At 39.0% G+C, this 17,810-nt stretch overlaps 1 protein-coding gene across 1 annotated transcript; it reads right to left on the reverse strand.

Moving 5' to 3' along the window:
- Nucleotides 1-4,101: 4,101 nt before the first annotated feature.
- HELQ (helicase, POLQ like) lies at nucleotides 4,102-17,756 on the reverse strand. The gene is made up of 18 exons (XM_033060792.1): nucleotides 17,504-17,756; nucleotides 16,367-17,105; nucleotides 15,839-16,017; nucleotides 15,092-15,292; nucleotides 14,002-14,074; nucleotides 13,420-13,517; nucleotides 12,754-12,852; nucleotides 11,962-12,107; nucleotides 11,051-11,290; nucleotides 10,247-10,388; nucleotides 9,836-9,940; nucleotides 9,123-9,342; nucleotides 8,241-8,398; nucleotides 7,771-7,869; nucleotides 7,313-7,486; nucleotides 6,710-6,823; nucleotides 5,651-5,785; nucleotides 4,102-4,299 (listed from the first exon to the last, which is right to left on the reverse strand). The coding sequence occupies exons 1-18, from the start codon at nucleotides 17,654-17,656 to the stop codon at nucleotides 4,192-4,194; spliced, it is 3,183 nt and encodes a 1,060-aa protein (XP_032916683.1). The 5' UTR covers nucleotides 17,657-17,756; the 3' UTR covers nucleotides 4,102-4,191.
- Nucleotides 17,757-17,810: the final 54 nt, after the last annotated feature.

Here is a 17,810-nt window from a genome sequence, read left to right on the forward strand (position 1 = left end):
GCTACAGGTGCAGGAAAGGGCAGGAGCTCTCAGCCTGTGCACAATGTTTTTCTGTTGGAGTTCCCTCCTTCTGCTCTCATTTCCTCCATGTTCTTCTTTGAGAAGAGGCACTTTGGGTCACTTGCCACTGTATGTGCTGTATTTCTCACAGCAAAGGCACAAGGTGTTTATTTCAAATGGTCAAGGCTATGTTTTGGGCTCACTTGCTGTGTACAGATGTGTAGGTAAAGTCTGGCACATGTTGTGTTTTTAGCACCCTGGGAAACCTTGTATCTGGAAAACAATGCCTTCCAGCAATAGCTTAAAGTTTGAGGTACTAAATGAGAAGTGGCAGCTTTTGCCTGAGTGTTTTTCACATGGTTTTACACACGTTTTTAAATATTGTAGAGTGGGGGAGTTCAGTACAGATGCATTTGGACTTACAGAAATTAGGGCAGAATTTGAGTGATGCCCTGTGAGCTGAAAGGGGAGCGCTTATGAACTAGGACAAGGCTTAAGACACTTGAGTGTCACTGGAAGCCAGCTCCAAACAAGCATTCCATCCTTCTTCCTCACTCTACACAAAGCCTACCCCTGCCTTGTGACATTCAAATGCCTTGGTCTTGCAGCTCCTATCAGACAGTTCTGCTTCTCCCAGTAATGCCATTGGACACCCTGTGATGACTGGGTTTTTATAACTAGAAAGAACTAAAAATAAAACCTTCCAGGAATTTCAACTGTCCAACAGCAGCAGCACCATGCTATTGCTAACAGGGGCACCTCTGCTGTTCCTGGGCAAGCACCAAGAACTGATATATTTATACCTATATCTACATATATGTAAGTGCTTTACCTTGTGTGTATTAAGGAAACTCAGAAGGGAAGAGCTGCCTGTGCAAAAGGCAAACAGTTCTTGTGACACAGATGTTTGGGCAGATGAACAGAGCTGACCTGTGTCAGAACATTGCTGTGTTTCTACATAGGAAACCTTAGGAAGATGAAACTAAGGCTAAGCTGATGCCAAGAGAGCATGGAAACTGCAAAACCAGAGATGCCTATCAGAGTGATTTTGTGATCTATCCGTCCTCCCTGCCCCAAGCCTGCAGCCAGACCTTGTCCTGACACAGCACACAGCTCTCAGCAATCCCTGCTGGTTTTATTTCTGAGCCCAGCTGGTTATGGGAATCTGAGATAGCACACACTGTTTATTCAGAGATGGAAATGAGACCTTGGGTCTAGATTCTAGCAGTTCCCTTTGATATCCACACAGAGATGAACTGAAGCTTCAAAAGGAAGGAAAAGGTGAGAGCTAGACAGGACTAAGTCACGTGGAAATGCCTTTCCAGAGCACAGGAGCACAATAGGTCTCATTCACACAATGAAAATTAACAGCTAAACATTACCCTAAGCCTGACTCTCTTACCAGCCCTTCCAGGGAGACAGTTTTCAGTAAGTTTTGTACAGGGGTTCCTGAAAGCATGGGATCATGACTCAGGGGAAGGAAGGGAATCACACAAACACAGGAACTTGTCCACATGGACAAGCTGGAAAGTGGAGTGAATAGAAATAAAGACTAAGAAACATGCTCTGAGGTTTTAGGTCAGAACATTTCCCTGCACCTGAACAGACTTGCACACGCAATAGCTCTGATCCAATTTACTGTGGGTTATGAAGACATTGGCAGGAACATCTGACAGACCATATATTTATGACCTACTTAGCTTTAAAGTATCTACCATTATATCACATAGGAATAAGGTAAATTCATCAATGTTGCTTCTTTCTCTTTAACACAGCCTTAGGATACCAACATCCCTTTGAAGCAAGTGAGAAATGTTTTGTTTCCAAAATATCTTGAACCCATTCTCAGCATAAGTTTTCCCATAGCACATCCACCCATAACAGGCATTTACCAAACTATTGCATACCCATTCCAACACCTGCATGTTACATATATTTAAAAAATATAAATATAAATAAAATACCTATATACATAATCAGCTCAGTACTGTACTTGACACTGAAGCACTGAGCATCATCTGGCAGCAAAAAAATACCATGAGCAGCATCTGTTGTATTCCCTTTTTTCTCCTCTCCCATCTCCACCCAGGGGAAAAGCCCAGGTAAGAAAGCTTTATCTGAAAAGCATTTAATCACACTTTAATACATCCTGCAGAAAGAAAAAGCAGTATGAAATACATCTACTGCCTGGCCTGATAAGCTTGATTTTGGGAAAGTAAGAGAAGTTACATAGAGCAAAGTTTCAGTGCAAATTAGTGCAGCTTCATTTCACTTCTGATGCTCTCAAAGGTCACAGAGAAAGCCTTGGGGGAATTGCACTCATCCATCCAGGCAGAGCACAGCTTGTGTACAGGAAAGAGCAAAGACAACAAATGCCAACCTCTTTGTCTTTCCAGACTTCATTTATGTAGATTTAAAACCACAGTTTTGTTTCAAACCAGCTTTTCCTACCATTTTCACAGGAGCTCTGGCATTTGTAGGGAATACCTGACTTTATTCCTAAATGTGGATCTCATCAAAACCTGATCTTGCAGCAGGGCTGGGTCTTGTGGTCATGTGTAGTGTGAGGATACATTTAGCAAGTGGCAGGAATGGTATTTTCCTGCTGTTCCCCTCTGCTATATAAATACACAAAGTGTACACTTTAATTAGCATGCAAGTACAAATATCATGCAAAGAATTGTGACAGAGGTTACTGGCTCATTAACTATTCTGTAATAGATGTAATTAATGGATTATTTCCATAACATCTGTTATTGCAGTAACTCAGTACTCAGAGTGAATAATTTTATAGTAACTTCCTGGAGTTCTTTTCCCTCAGATCCACACAAAATTGTACCAAACTTTGGAAAAGCACCATTAGGTACCAATAAATCTTTAATATAGCTGTGTTTTCTTCCGTGGGTATTACACCACCTGCTTAGATATGTATTCATGGTTATGCTGAGCACCATCTGCCTTTTTGAATGTAACACAAACCAATAGAGAATTTCATATAATAATAATTATTATATTAATATTATTTATCATTTGGTAAAAAATACCTCTTAATTAAAAAGGCAAGGCATTAAGAGAGACTTACATATAGCCTCAAGTCATGGCAAATATTACTTCAGCCCTTGAGGACCAACTTCACATTTTTTTCATGTTTCCAAATCCAATTGTGCCTCAGGTGCCCAAGGAAGCTGATGGCCCATGCCTCATGTTCAAGGCCAAGCTGCGTGAGGCTTTGAACAACCTGGTCTAGTGGAAGTGTGCCTGCCCATGGCAGAGATGAGTTTTAAGGTTTCTTCCAACCCAAACCACTCTATGATTCTGTAATAAACACATCAAGCTGCTCCAGCTTCCAAGTCTGGCTTAATGTGCAGGCCAATGTCAAGTACCACACACTTGAAGCTTTGAAGTTTTCTGTGTCACAAATGGGGAAAGTTAAAGCATCCTCAAAAATACTTTTATGAAGCCTGACTTTTTGCTGAAGTCTTTAAAAATCCTGGCTAGGGTGACTGACCCATGCCCATGGACTCTCAGAACTTGACAGGGCTTCTCAAATGTCAGTTCTTCAGGATTTCATCTCTGCTTAGTCTTCACATTTAAGCAAGAAATTTAAACACCTTTAAAAAAAGTAAACCCTCTGTTTAGAAGACTGCTTCAGAGGCATTCTGAAAGAATTATCTCAGGGAATTGCCAGAGGCTGAATATGAATTTGGTATCTGCATTTTTTAAAAAGGCTTAAACTAGGCATCATTTACCACCTCTTGCACAACTCTGGGACAACTTCTTTGTTATGTACTGCAGCTCCTTCCACTAGCTACACTTAGGGCACAGAGAATCCGGCAAGCAGGCATTTCAGGGTAGCTCACTCAGAGGCACATGTCCTAAAGAGAATATCCAAAGATATTATATAAATCAGCTGTGAGCATAAGCTCTCAGCAGAAGTACACACAAAGCAGTCAGTCCAATTCCCAAAGGACTCCTAGGGCTATGCCTAAAACCAGGAATGCATGAAGATATTCTGTCCTATTGCTCAAGAAGTTTATAATCCAAACCTTCATATAAAGTCAGCTTTCCAGGAAACATTCTGAATTCAGAACTCACTCAAAATTGTGGTATACAAAAGACATTAAATATTTATTATATTACAGCAGCTTTAAACAGGAGAGGTAAAAACATTAAAATATGCAAATTTTGGATTCATGGTTTTTCTTCATTAAATCCGTGGGTCCCTGGGATATCTGTTGGCACTTTCAAGAGCTCTTCAACTTCTTCCTGTAAAGCCTCAGCTTTTTCACTCAGCAGCATCTACAAGAAAAAGAAACAAAGAAACAAAAATTAGAAAACAAATACAAGCATTAGCTATAATTCTTAGATTAAAACACCAATGTTTTTTTCCAAACTTGCACCTGGGTCTGTAGAAACTTCTGCTGCTGCTGCCAGGACTGCAGCTTTGCCTCAAAGGACCAGCATTTTTTTGCTGATTAATGTACACCCACATAGAAAGCAGTCACACAAAAATTCATACAGCACACAGATGGCTTTCTGGATTCTGCCATCACATAATACACCAAATTTACAGAACATGAACAGTTTTGTCTGGAACTGTTAAGGAACATTTTAAACTTTGTTGGAATAAACATTTTAAAGTTGTACCTGCTGAGCTGACAACTTCTTCCTTTATTTGAAATTTCTTACTACAGCATTTTACACCAGACATACAGGACTCCTGGTATCAGCAGTTGTTTAATCCACTGCCCTGAACTGCTTGTTGCTGGCATGGAGAAGAACAGGACCCCATGCAAGCACTCTCCTAACTTCCCAGTTAGAGAAAACTCCATTAATTTAATATCTGAGCATGAGAGTTAGGGTAGATTTGCTAGATTTGATGTAGATAAGGAAGCTGCATATATCCCTTTCCTCTGGTTCCCACAGCAGCAAACTAAAAAAGCAGCAAGAAGCCTACAACAACATTATCTGAACATGACTTTTTATGCACAACCCCCAAAGTTGGTATGTTTACTTCATGAGAATGTGCAAACCAAAACTTTCTAATTGACTGCCTCATTTGTACACCAACCACCCATCCTTTTATTCTGGACATTCCCTTACTTCACCAAGAGCTTTCCCTTTTAACAGAATCAAACCTGCAGCCAATACCATTGCAAGAGCAAATGATGAATGGAGATAGAGAATACCATCCCTTGATAAAGTATTTTTTGTATTTTTTGTTTAGACACAACCCAGTGTTTGTTACAGAACCTGCATATTCAAAATGGAAAAGAGGAAAAAAACAAAAGCAACCTCAATAGGTGAGGTTAACCCTGCACCTTGCTGTTTTCCATTTCCACAACCCTACAAATCCTACTCTTTTGTCACAACTACCACTAGAACTGATGTAAGATAAGTCCTGAGATACAGGCAGAACTGAGCATTTCAAGCTGTCAAACATTTTTGCCCTTTGCTTCCCCTCTAAAAGCAGCACCACCTGGCCCTATACACAACAGATTGTTCTTAGCACAGATCAGCATCTGGATCATAAACATCCACTAATGCCTTCACTAGTAAACTGAATCCTTCCCTTTTAATGTCATTCAAACATCCACTTTTGACATACTGGATGCTGAAGCAGCTTTTTATAGCTTTGTTCCTAACTCACCTTTGCAGATGAAATGATTTGCTTGGCTTGACGTCGTGACAAGTGCTCAATCATCCTCACCAGAGTTTCTGGATTTGCATTAGCCAAGTGTGCCAAAGTTTTGTACCCTGCATTGTAAAGCTGTTTGGCTCGTGCCTGAAAATACAGAATTGTGTTAGATTATCAGAACAGGATATAAGAATTACTGATAAGTGCCAATCTCTGCACCAACCTCAAACATTTCCTTCTGCTTATCAAGCCAATTCTTTTTCTAACATTAATACTCACTGAGAATCTTTACAGCTCAAAACCACAGCTTTACCACTAAGATTTACCACCCTAGCAATCTTACCCAGCTCTCAGGAACCCATTTGCCTTTATTTTCTCTGAGCCTAGATGATGTCTTCTCGTTGTCATGTTTTCTGCATTCACTGTCACTGACAGGAATGACAGTCCCACATTCTTTGGAGGTGTCTGTCTTGTTTAGCTCCTCAGGTTAAAACCTCACTGTCACTAAATTCTATGGTTTTCTACAATATGCTGGACAGGAAAGTTAAATCATTTTGCAAAGAGCAGAACCTTGGACTGAAGCCCCAAAAGAGCTTTTATTTTAATAAGAGTCTTTGATTCAGAGACTGGGTAAATTTCTTTTTTAAATACATACAGTACTGGAAGTGATTGCCAAAGCCAAAGTTTCCAACAGGACTTTGCATATTTGTGTAGGGATCTTCTAACTTAAACATGTAAAATCTTATTTCTCTTTACTCCCATGAACTGAAGAATCCTTACCACAAAAGAAAATTGGACTCTGTTTTCCAACTGAGAACACAGCTAAATTATTGTCCAAATACAGCATTTTCATAGTTGCTGTGGCAGCAGCCAGAAGGAAAACATTGGTTCCAGCTCCCATTTCCTCCACAGATCACTTTTCCCCCAACCTCCAGACTGTTGTGGAATAGCTGCATTATGCTGAATTCCCAGTAACAAATTAGCTTGGTCTTTCAGACACACTTGAAAGGCACAGTAACATTATGCACACAAGTTAACATTGAAAAGTTTCATGGAGCCAGATTTACTGACCTCTAGAACCCCTGCTACCTCCATCAGAGGGATGAGCTCTGTCTTAACACAGTATGTCAACTGCTTGGTAAGTTCTGTCAGCAAGGCTTTGTAAACCCAGAATTCTTCCAATTCCTGCAGAGACAAAGATTGCTAAAAATCAGCTCCAAAGTTCTGTATTTGGGGAATATGGCTGGCAAAACTCTGCTATGGCAACAAGCACATATTTGGCTTTACATGAGGGAAGCACTATTATTTCCAGTCACCCTTTCAGAGGTGCAGAGGTGTATTCAGCATTCTTCAGCTGAACATCCCAAAGCTGAAGGATAAGCAATGCATTATTTCAATTATTTCACCAACAGCATTGGCAGTGATGAGTGCTCTGTTCAATTTGCATATTTTCACATTCTCAGTGCATAAAGTTTGCTTTTACTGTCAGAAATGACATTGTATGAGCATTCTTTGCTCAACAGAAAAAAAGACATAGAACAGGAAAGGTGAAGAAACATTTTTTCACAGGAAAGGTGAGATACAACACCTGTATTCAGTTCTAAAGAGAACAAAACTCCAGATTTTGCAAAATCAAACCACAAAGAATTTATTGACATTTTTTCAACACAGTACCTCACAGAAATGCAGGAGGCAGGATGCAAAGGAAGCAGCAGAACTGAGGAGATTCTGCACATATCCCCGGGACATGTTAAATTTCTCTGAAACACTCCATATGTTGGTCTCTTTCAGCAGGGAATAAAGGACAAATGTCAGGTACAGCCTGTTCACCACAGCATTGTCCACATTCTAGGAATAAGACAAGCCAGAATTCAGAGCCAGTATCACACTGCAGATGTTCTGTTAGTACTACAAGGCAAATCTTTTCATCTCTGCTCCCTTCACAGCTTTAAAACATTTCTATATTACACACAAAGACATTTAAACATTAAGAAAACCAACCAATGAGATTAAAAGAACTTTAATAATCAGAACAGCAATAAACAACACTAGAAGAAAAATAATCTGGAATTTGTAAATAATCAAATAAAATCACAAACTGTCATCTTAGGTATGAGAAATATCCAACCTACCTTTCTGATGGCTTGACCAGAAGCCTTTTTTGTAATAAAGCTTTCAGGCACTCCCACAATATCTGCTACTTTTCGCTCCGCTGCACTTAGCTGGTTGAACTAAAATCAAATTTTATAAAGAATTTTCCGATTATTAGTTCTCTTAATATTATAGAAAACACAAGTCTATTATCCACAGTGCAACAATGTTTTTCAATATCTCTATGTAATCAGTAGAGTAGTACTACAGGCACCAGTCACAGGCAGCTCTGAAGCTTCTTTGCCTACTTGTTTGAATTATCTGCAACTGTCCATCTCTGAATGCCTCATTTTAACAGAATTAAATAGATTTTAGTGTTCCCCCAGTAAAAAATTGTATATTTGCCATCAGATTGTTACCCTACTTCATGTCCTGTGTGTTCAAACCCCCTGCAAATTTAATACACAGGATTACTGAATGTCCCAATGCATCTTTGCTAGCAATTTCTCACCTGTCTAAAGTATATCATCCAATCTGGGCTACAGGTAAAAGTCATATCATAGGGAGTTGACAGATACAGGAGATGAAAATTGCTCTCAAGAACCAGCCCCTCCAAACCCTTCTTCAATTCTCTGTACAGAAGATTGCAGTATGCCAGGTCTATTGAGCCTAGAGTAAGCACACAGGGTAAGAATAAGCACAATTATAAACAGGCACACAGAGTTAAATAAAGTACATTTTAAAATAGAATCAGTATTGTCTCTACCTTCCAAAAAAGCTTGTAATGCCATCTGAACTGGAGAGAAGTATCTGTAACCTGAATATATTCTAACCTAACATGAGCAGTGAAGCAGAGCTGAGGAGAGGCAGCCACCTGTTTCCATCTATGTTCATTCTGCGTGGGTTTGGAGTGCTTGTGAAATGCCTTGGCTTTACTGAAATCCTGCAGTAATGTTGTAGATTGAAGGGACCCCTCAGACTCTTCCTATTTCAATGGAGTGTACCATACCCAAAAATCTTTATGATATCACAGGCAAACAGAATTTCCTGATGTATTTTTTTATTACAATTGGCCTATATGTCATATACTCCCTTTTCCTCTTAAGCTTTCCTAGAAATCCTTCTGTTTACAATAACCTGTCCATAACAATGAATTGTAAAACAAGGTCCTAAGCCACTTTGATTACAACCACTAAATCAAATCTTTAAGTGATTTTTTAGGGGTACAGTTCTGGTTTTGTTCCCAGTGGGATCAATATTATCACACCTCATTCCCATTGCATTCAGTCATGTGCTACTTCACTCCCATTTTTGGTCCACTACATCATGTAGTAAAACTCTCTACAATTTATTTTTCATTGCAGTTTATTAATAAGAATAAAAAAAGCCTTACCCTTATAAGTAGCTTTACCCAAGGGTGTGATTGTCAGTGCAGATTTGGAATCGTGGTCCTTCTCAGATATTGTCCCTTTCAGGAGTCCTTTTTCTATTAGATTTTCCAGCCCATCTTTAATTACCTCTGAGAGGCTCTTCTCTTTAGACAGCAGCTGCTGCTGAACACCCAGCAATGTACAGCACATAAAACTGTCCACTTCCTCACGGGTAACTGCTATCTGCACCAGTTTGGGAAGTGATTAGCATATTTGAAATCATAATTTCACACATTTAATAAGACATAGGAAAAAATTACTGAATAAAGAGTTTGTGTTTCTATAGAAATACATCCCAACAAGCAATGACAGTACTTGGTGGTGGATCTGATGGATTGCTCTCCATCTGTTCTATTATCTTAGCTACTGCATCATGTTAACTTGTTTCTATTTGTATTTTGAATCAGGTATCAGAAACAGAAATATTAATATTCTATTTTATAGTAAGATAGATATAATTTTTGCTTTTACACATAAAATGTGTAAAAGTTATATGATTACTTATTGAGTTAAATGAAAAGATCTAACCAGGTAAGGAAAAAATTTTATTAAAGCTGTTCTGAACTTGCAAGCCTGAGTGTTTAAGCAGTCTGTCTTTTTCTACAGAATCAACAGGTGACATTTTTTTGGCATTTCCAAGCACTTAAGTTACTCACAGAGAAGAGTTAACTGATACCTTCAGTCCAACTAAAGATAACAACAGGCTCTGCATTCCCTTGGTCAACTCCAGCAGAAGATTGCTGTAGCAATTCTCCAAAGGACTGTGAACTAAATCCCGAACCTACAAGGGGCAAGGAATATATTAGTACAGAACAATATTCATGCATTAATTTTACACTTAAAAAAAAAAAATCAAACCTGATATGCATGATTCAGCTTATAAAGAAAGTAAGGCTAAAGACTGCAAGTTTACAGTTCCCATCTGAAAACAAGCCACACAAAGGTAGTTTAAAGGTATCATAACATAAATCAAATGCTTACAACTTTAAGAGGTGAACAAAAATCAAGCTAGGCAGCTTGGCTCCTCCTGTTTATTCTGCCATCTTAACACAGCAATTTAAATTACCAACAGCTTTGTAAAAATTACCAAGTGTTTGTCTTTTTCTTGCACTATGAGAATACTTTCTCCAGCACTGTCAATACCAGCTCGACCAGCTCTGCCAATCATTTGTTTGTACTGGTTCTTCTTCAGGAAGTCATTGCCAACATAAGGAGATCTGAGAATCACCCTGCAAAGAAGTCTTGAGTAAGTTATACTTTATATTCAAATTACTAAAGCAGCAATAAAATGTTACAAATTCAAATTCATTCTTCACATGTGCCCCTTACCTCAATAAGGTAATAATAAAACAATAAAAATCAAATGCACCTCTTTGGACAGATGTGTAAATCAATTGCAAAGCATTAAACTGTTTAAGGTGTAGTAAATGTGCACACAGAAGTGGATTCTTAGCAAACAATCTTTGGTCCCACAAAGACCTATCATCAGAACTTGTATATGAAAAGATAACACATTTTTGTGTTAAAACATATTCCAACTGTAACTCCTTAGAAAAGGTTTATTTTACAATTTAAACACTATTCTTAGAGTATTTAAAGAAACTACTATTCTCTTGAATAACACTACTAAAACCACTAAAGCATTTTTTAATTTATTAAAACTTCCTTAGTCCATTCAGATAAGTGCTCTTCAGTGATGTATTACTGATTCATATTTCCTAAATACTGCAGTACTGTGTCCCAAGTTGAACACAAAAATCCCTTATACTTCCAATCTGCTGGAAAAAGCACAAACACACTTTAAATAGCACTGAGATTCCCAACTTATTAAAGAATTTTTTTTTTACAAAGCAAAAAATCAATGTAAAAACAAAATGTTTTGCCTACTAACCTTCTAGCTGGCAGGTTGACTCCAGCAGCCAGAGTGGCTGTGCAAGCAAGCAGACACAGGACACCTGAAGAATAAGTTTCCTCTATGCTTTTTCTTTCATCATTTGTAAGGCCACTGTGGTGATAGGCAATACCAAAAGGGATTGTTTGCTTCAAAACAGGACAGACAGTTCCATTTCCAATACTCTTTAGGTTCTTGATGAGATCTTGTTTTTCTTTCTCCCTGTGAGCTCTAAATTCTCTTGGAGGAAGAAAAGTATTTCTTTAGACTTTGATCAATCATTAACTAAAAAAAAATAAAAAAACAAGAGACATGCTAACTGTCTACTTCTGTTCATCATCCATTCCTCTAACATCTAAGCTGGAGAAATAGTTATTTCCAGTAACTTTGAAATAGCAATACACAAGAGGCTGATTTAGTTGCTGATTTAGAACCTTTCTTGTTTGGAAACACAGGAACAGAAGGGATCAAATACTGGGTGCTTTAGATTTAACAACTCAGATTTCCAGAGTGGGTATGGAACAGAGAGATTCAACTGACTACCAAAATACCTGACCAAACACCAGGATACAGAGAAATGTATTTGTTTTCTAAGCTTCCAGAAACCAGTGCCAAAGGGACACAAAGTTGCATTAATTTAGTATGCTTCTCCTTCTTTTCTTTAGCATTTGTCCTCTGATAATCATCTTTCTCAACTGTTTTAATACAAAAGTAAGAACTTTAAAAAAACTTTTATTTAATAAGCCTTTTGCAGTTTGCTATCACTTATGCAGTTAGCAACTTCACAAGATTCCATGCCCTAAGCATTTACTTCTAATCACCAGGGAAAGACACTTGCAAACTAAATGACAATAAATCCTAAGTTGCAAGCAATTATTTCACATATATTTTAAAAAAATACAGAAACTTACTTCTTGAGGTACTTGCACACCAATGAAGCCACATTTTCACAACTCTTTTTAGTGGGACAAAAGATCAGGCAGGAATATTTAGGAATAACTTCAGTAACCAGTGCAATGATGTGGTCAGGATCTGCTCTCTCCAGACTACTAGAATACTGCAATAAGCACAGATTGACAAATATTTAAACCTAGGAATTAAGTCATAACCTAAATATTTAATATTTGTTCTCAACAAATTGCTTGAATACTCCCATTGTGATATAATTCCAAGAAGTTGTAAGATAAGCCTTTCTCCCTCACTTGAAAGACACCTGACTTGAGGAATGCATGGATATACAAATCAAATTCTTTGCTTTTTTCTTTAATACTTCATTTTCTTTTAGCAACACTCGTGTCTACCATTAGACACATTTTTCTTTGGTTGAAATGAATCCCTTCAAGGCAGTAGCAAGCTGGCAAAACACCCAAAAGGTATTTTCTTTCAGTTTTGTCTGAGAGAAAAATCTACCCCCAAACATAAAATATTGAGTATCTGGAACACTCAAACACATTACTCTTCACATGTCAAAATATTGAAGAATCCTTTACCTTGAGGAGTAAAAAACAAGTGAAAATCAAGTTAAGCATTCAGTATTTTAAGGGGTTTTTTTCCTTCTCAAAGCCTACCACTTCTTTCTCATGGCTACTACAAATTAATTATCATGTTTAAGTGATTTCTCTAGTAAAAGGTCTGTAAGCAGATCAGTGTAAAATAATGCATTTCACAACAGTTCAAAGAAATTATAAAGATTTTGTTTTTACCTTGAAATTAAGGAGACGTGAAAAAGTAAAGCCATTTTCAGATTTGCTGTCAACTGCATAAATGGTGTCTTGTATCTTTATGTATTCCTTTAATTCTACCTAGCAAGATAGGAACCACAAAGAGAACCTTTTAATAAATCATTCAGTTTTCTCTAAAGCTATTGCTGATGTACAGCTGCAGCTTTTCTCTGAGCACCACATGTCATATACTTGCACATAAGCACAGGCTTTAGAATTTTTAATAGAACTTAACAGTTTTAATTATTTGCTTTGATAAAGCATGGAATCACAATGAAGAATGCCAAAATGTATTCCATTAGCAATTTATAAACCATGCTGTCCTGACAGCACACTCTTGCATGTAGCCAGCAGTACAGATTCTAGTTGCACCAAATGGACTGCAATGATTCATCACAGTAGCTGTAATTTAGGGATTGCTCAAGTTAAAATGAAACAAATGCCTTAGCACAGCAGTATAAAGGTTATTGCATTTGGGTATTTAGAAATGCATAGTGCTATTTATTGCATTAGCAATTAAAGAGCAATAGCAGGCCTTGTATTAAACTGCAATTAAGCACAAAAGTTGTGATACAATCCCAAATAGATTTACTGTGATTTTAGAGGCAAATATCTTCTTTACTAGTTCCTGGTGTCTTGGATACAGACCGGTCTGAAGTTATTAGTGTAGTACTCTGCTTGCAGGAACTTCTGCAGGTCTCCAACATTATTTAATGTTGCACTCATGCCAATGATCTGTGTCTTTTCTGTAAAACAGAAGTTGAGATTAATTTATTGTCACATCACCAATTTTTAACACTTCTGTTCACTACTTGTCATGAGACTCCTCCTTCATCACCTTTTCAAAATGCCAAAGGAGCAGGTTTGAAGGGAAAGGCTGCTACCAAAGAAATACTAACTAACTAAGAAATAACACTAAGTTACAAAATACTAACTGAGACATAAATGTAAAAAAAAGAAGCATTGAATTGGATGCCAAAAGGACTCCTACAAAGAAATGGAAGACTCGGGATTGCACAGAGAAGTGTCAAAAGAGCTTCAAAACCACCCTGACATCGTTAGATGGTCAAGTAACACTTAAATGAGTAAATGCTGTTAATAACAGAGAGTCATGCCATGCTTTTCACAAGCAGCCAAAACAGCACAAAGCCAGAAAGTGAGAGAGTGACTTCCTCTCAGAGAGGCCACAACTACAAAACGTTAATGACATGAACTGTAGCCATGACTTACTACTGGTGTAAAGAATTTTCGCCAGAGTGATTTCCAGTATTGCTCCACGACTTCCCTCCCCAAGCATATGCAGCTGTGCACAGAAGGGGAAAAGAAAAGGCAAGAATGCCATTAAGAGTATTTCTAAAAAAACCCTCCAAAATACATAGACCTAAAGAAATAGTATAGAACTGTCTTTGTTGGCCTTCCTCATAATATCCCTCATGTCAATTTGGATTGTTAAGTTCAGATGTACAAACTCATTTAAAAAGCATTTAAGAATCACAGAAAAACAGACTCATGGGCAAATGTAGACAACAAGATTTATCTTCCATTTAACTGGACCACAAGTGACACAAACAGTTAACTCCTGACAGTAAACAGTCAGTGTGGAGATCTTTGCATTCACCAGTCGGAGGCAACTTTACACAAAATGTGGTTCAAGCAACACTTGGAATAAAAACATTCCCAGAAAAACCAGAAGTGAATGCTTCAGCTGCCCTGTTTAAAAAGTACAGTGCTAAAGTATGGTCAGCCAGCCTGAAGAATTCCATGAGTTAAAATCCCTGTTAGATGTTATACCTGATAATCAACCCCACAATCCATCCTGGCAGCACAACTCAGCCCCACCACTTCAAGGGACAATTCTCACAGCCAAATATTACTTGGTATTTTTCTTTTTTCTCAATGCTTCACTGGGTCATCAATACCAGACACAAAGTTGCATGGTTTCACATCTAAGAGTTAAGTTCTAGGCTTCATAGAGTACGTTCCATACAATTAAATTTCTTCATGCTTTTTTACAACCCGTTAGAGACTTCTAAATGACAAACAGTTACTCAGGAATTCACCATCAACCACCACCACAGCAGATTTCTCAATATAAATCTATCTCTCTAATACAGCAATAAATGCTTCATTTAAAGAAAAAATAGCTTTCAGAATTACAGAATCATGTGCCAATTCAGAACATAGAAAATAAAAGTAATTTTCATGATGAACACTGTAGGCAAAACCAAGCAAGGCAAGAACTGCTCCTTCCTAAATAATTGCTTATTAGAACCCTAAAAGAACTTGAATCTGGTAAATCTGAGTACATTTTGTGGCCTACCTCATCTACCACAACCAGGCCGAGGTCATCAATTCTTTCTGTTTCAATTAAGGAGTTCACCAGGGCGTGTCCTTTTTCTATAGTAGCAATATAAAGAGATTTTTTTACTCTCCTTTTGATTGGTGGAAATCTTCCTTTACTTCCTGCATATTCTTCGACCAGGAAACCCAACTCTATCCCAAAACTTGATAAACCCCTAACCTATAAAAGAAAATTAATTAGAGAACAAATATATGCTCATTTTGGATTTCAGAAACTCAACAACTCAACAGAAAACCAACCCACACCACAATCAACTGTTTGAATTAGTGAAACATATTAGCTAAGAATATCTATTCCAGCTACAAAATTGAAATGTCTGCACATATTATCAAGTTGAGTTTCGTCTGTTCTCAAAAACTAACTTTCCCTTTGTACCAAAAAATGTTAGTTTTTATTTCAAGATCATTTCTCCAGCAAGTTGGGCAGCACAGCTTTTAGGCTGCAGAGCTAAACAAAACATCACCAAAAAAGCAATTATTTCAAAATTCAGCACCTTTTACTTCATAACTCAACATCTTCATCTCATGATTTGTGTGTTCCACTGCAAAATTACTGACCCTCAGAGCAGTATTTAGGAGATGTCACTCACTTCCCACCATATGTTCATAAAAACCTTGCTGAAAACCAGACAAGTGAGCAAGTAAAAAAGCCTACCAAGAAAGATTTATATCAAACAAAGCAGTACCAGAAATACTGTACCCAGACCTTTTCTTGGACAATGGCAACATATGGCAGGATCATCAGAACATCCTTCTGCCTGCAGAGTAATTCTTGGAGAATTATGATTTCAGCTACAAGAGTTTTTCCACCACTAGTTGGCAATGAGTATATCAAGTTCTTCCTTTGCTGTAGGGATTCTAACATTAAGCAATCATGCTGCCACTCTGCAAAATGAGAAAGGAATTATCAGCAACCTCAGGGGCATGTTAGTTGGTACCAAAATGCCTGTGTTTCATTCAGAACACTTTGAGCTCAGTGTCTGAGTGCTTTCTCTCAAAAAAAAAAAAAAGCACTTAAAGCCTTCAGTGATGGTCATTTCCAAAGTATTCTATAATCCAGATGGACACCACCTATTCCATCAATTTAAACCACCAAAACTGTGACTTCCTAAAACAGGAAAACTCCTTTCCAACGTGGTTTACGCTAAGCGTTACCTTAAATATTTTTACAGTAAAATGGGTGACACAGACAATACTCCACTAGCAGCTCTTTTTTATCCATTAGTTACACTACCATAGAGTGTTTCAATCCCTCGAAGTTGTCTGAATAAATCTTTAACCTTGCTAGGTAATCCATAAAAAGGGCCTATATCAACAGAAGAAGATTCAATAGCTTTCCTAGCCACAAAAATCTCTTCAGATAGAACAGCTTCTTTGAGCTGCTTGGTCTTGGAGACCTGCAGAGTCTGGGCTCTGGCATTTCCAGTCATAGCACTTTTCAGGTGATCTTTCAGACTCTCAGTTTTAAATAAAACACGCTTGGAGTTCGAGGAAGAGTCAATAGGTTTGTTCCTGTGTTCAGCACCAGCAGAAAAAGACAATGGGTCCCTGACTTTGTCTGAGGAAGAATTCACACGTTCATCCCTCCCTTTTGAGACTGGAGATGTCCTAGGAGCAGAAGAAAGTTCATCCATTTTTTCAAAATACAGAAGTTGTGATGATGGCAAGTCATCTAAAATAGACTCCGTTAATTCCTGATTGCCATCAACTGGGTCACTGTCACACATTTGGCAAGCACCCTCTTTGTCACTTTTATGATCAACCACATTTTCTGAAGCAGAAAAGTTATCTTGCTCTTTCTGGTGAGCTCCTGACAGGAGATTCCCAAGTACAACCTCTCCAGCTGCTTTCACATCCATATTTTTGTCCTGCAGGTATTTGTGTTCAATATCATCCACTTGAGCTATCAAGGAATCGTTTCCATAAAAGCTGTCATAGTCACCAAACATATCCTCCTCGCTATCGTTACTGCCCTGCAAAAACGAAAAAGGAGGAATTTACACCCTGAGGCAACACCACTGAAGGCACAACAGCTTGCAGAGCACAAACATCAAAGCCAAGTCACCCAAGTCGGCCCCAGCTTGACACAAAAGCATTTTGGCTGATGTCGTCCGTGAGGACAACCCAGCTTCGGCTCTGAAGGAATGCTTTGACTCAGATATCATACAAGCAGGAGGATACGTGCGCAGAGAGATGACAGAGATGATTTTTTTCAACGCTAAAGCCAAACAGCATCATACCCGCTCATACCAAGTATGGCCCTTCCTGACACACACCACCCTCCCAGACAGAGCTCGCCCGCCCCGCCGTCAGCCCCAGGATCCCGCCAGCCCCAGGATCCCGCCAGCCCCAGCATCCCGCCAGCCCCTACCGCGGCCTCGGCCGGGGCCCCCTCGCCGCCAGAGTTCGGTCTCTTGCGAGCCACCGGCGAGCTGGCTGCGATGGGCTGCACCGGGGCCCGGCTCCGCTTGCGCTCCGAGCTGGAGCGGCTCCTCCTCCGCACGGCGAGCCGGGGCTCTGCCATGTCCGGGGCTGTCACGGCCGCGGCGGGACACGGAGCGAAGCCACCGGACCGCCCCAAAGAGGCGCGGCCGCCATGGCGGGAGCAGGGACTTCCTGCAACAAGCCGCCGAGGGAACTCGTGACCGGGCCGTGACCAATCGCCTGCCCCGAGTCGG

This window comes from Catharus ustulatus, chromosome 5, assembly GCF_009819885.2.
Source record: "Catharus ustulatus isolate bCatUst1 chromosome 5, bCatUst1.pri.v2, whole genome shotgun sequence".
Lineage (NCBI taxonomy): Eukaryota > Metazoa > Chordata > Aves > Passeriformes > Turdidae > Catharus > Catharus ustulatus.

Excerpts from the sequence above, each read along its gene's own strand:
- HELQ (XM_033060792.1), bottom strand. The coding sequence starts at position 17,656 with ATGGCAGAGCCCCGGCTCGCCGTGCGGAGGAGGAGCCGCTCCAGCTCG. Across the intron at positions 9,941-10,246 it reads AAGAAAAAGACAAACACTTG|GTTCGGGATTTAGTTCACAG; the intron begins GTAATTTTTACA and ends TGCCCCTTGTAG. Across the intron at positions 9,343-9,835 it reads TATCTTTAGTTGGACTGAAG|ATAGCAGTTACCCGTGAGGA; the intron begins GTATCAGTTAAC and ends AAACTGGTGCAG.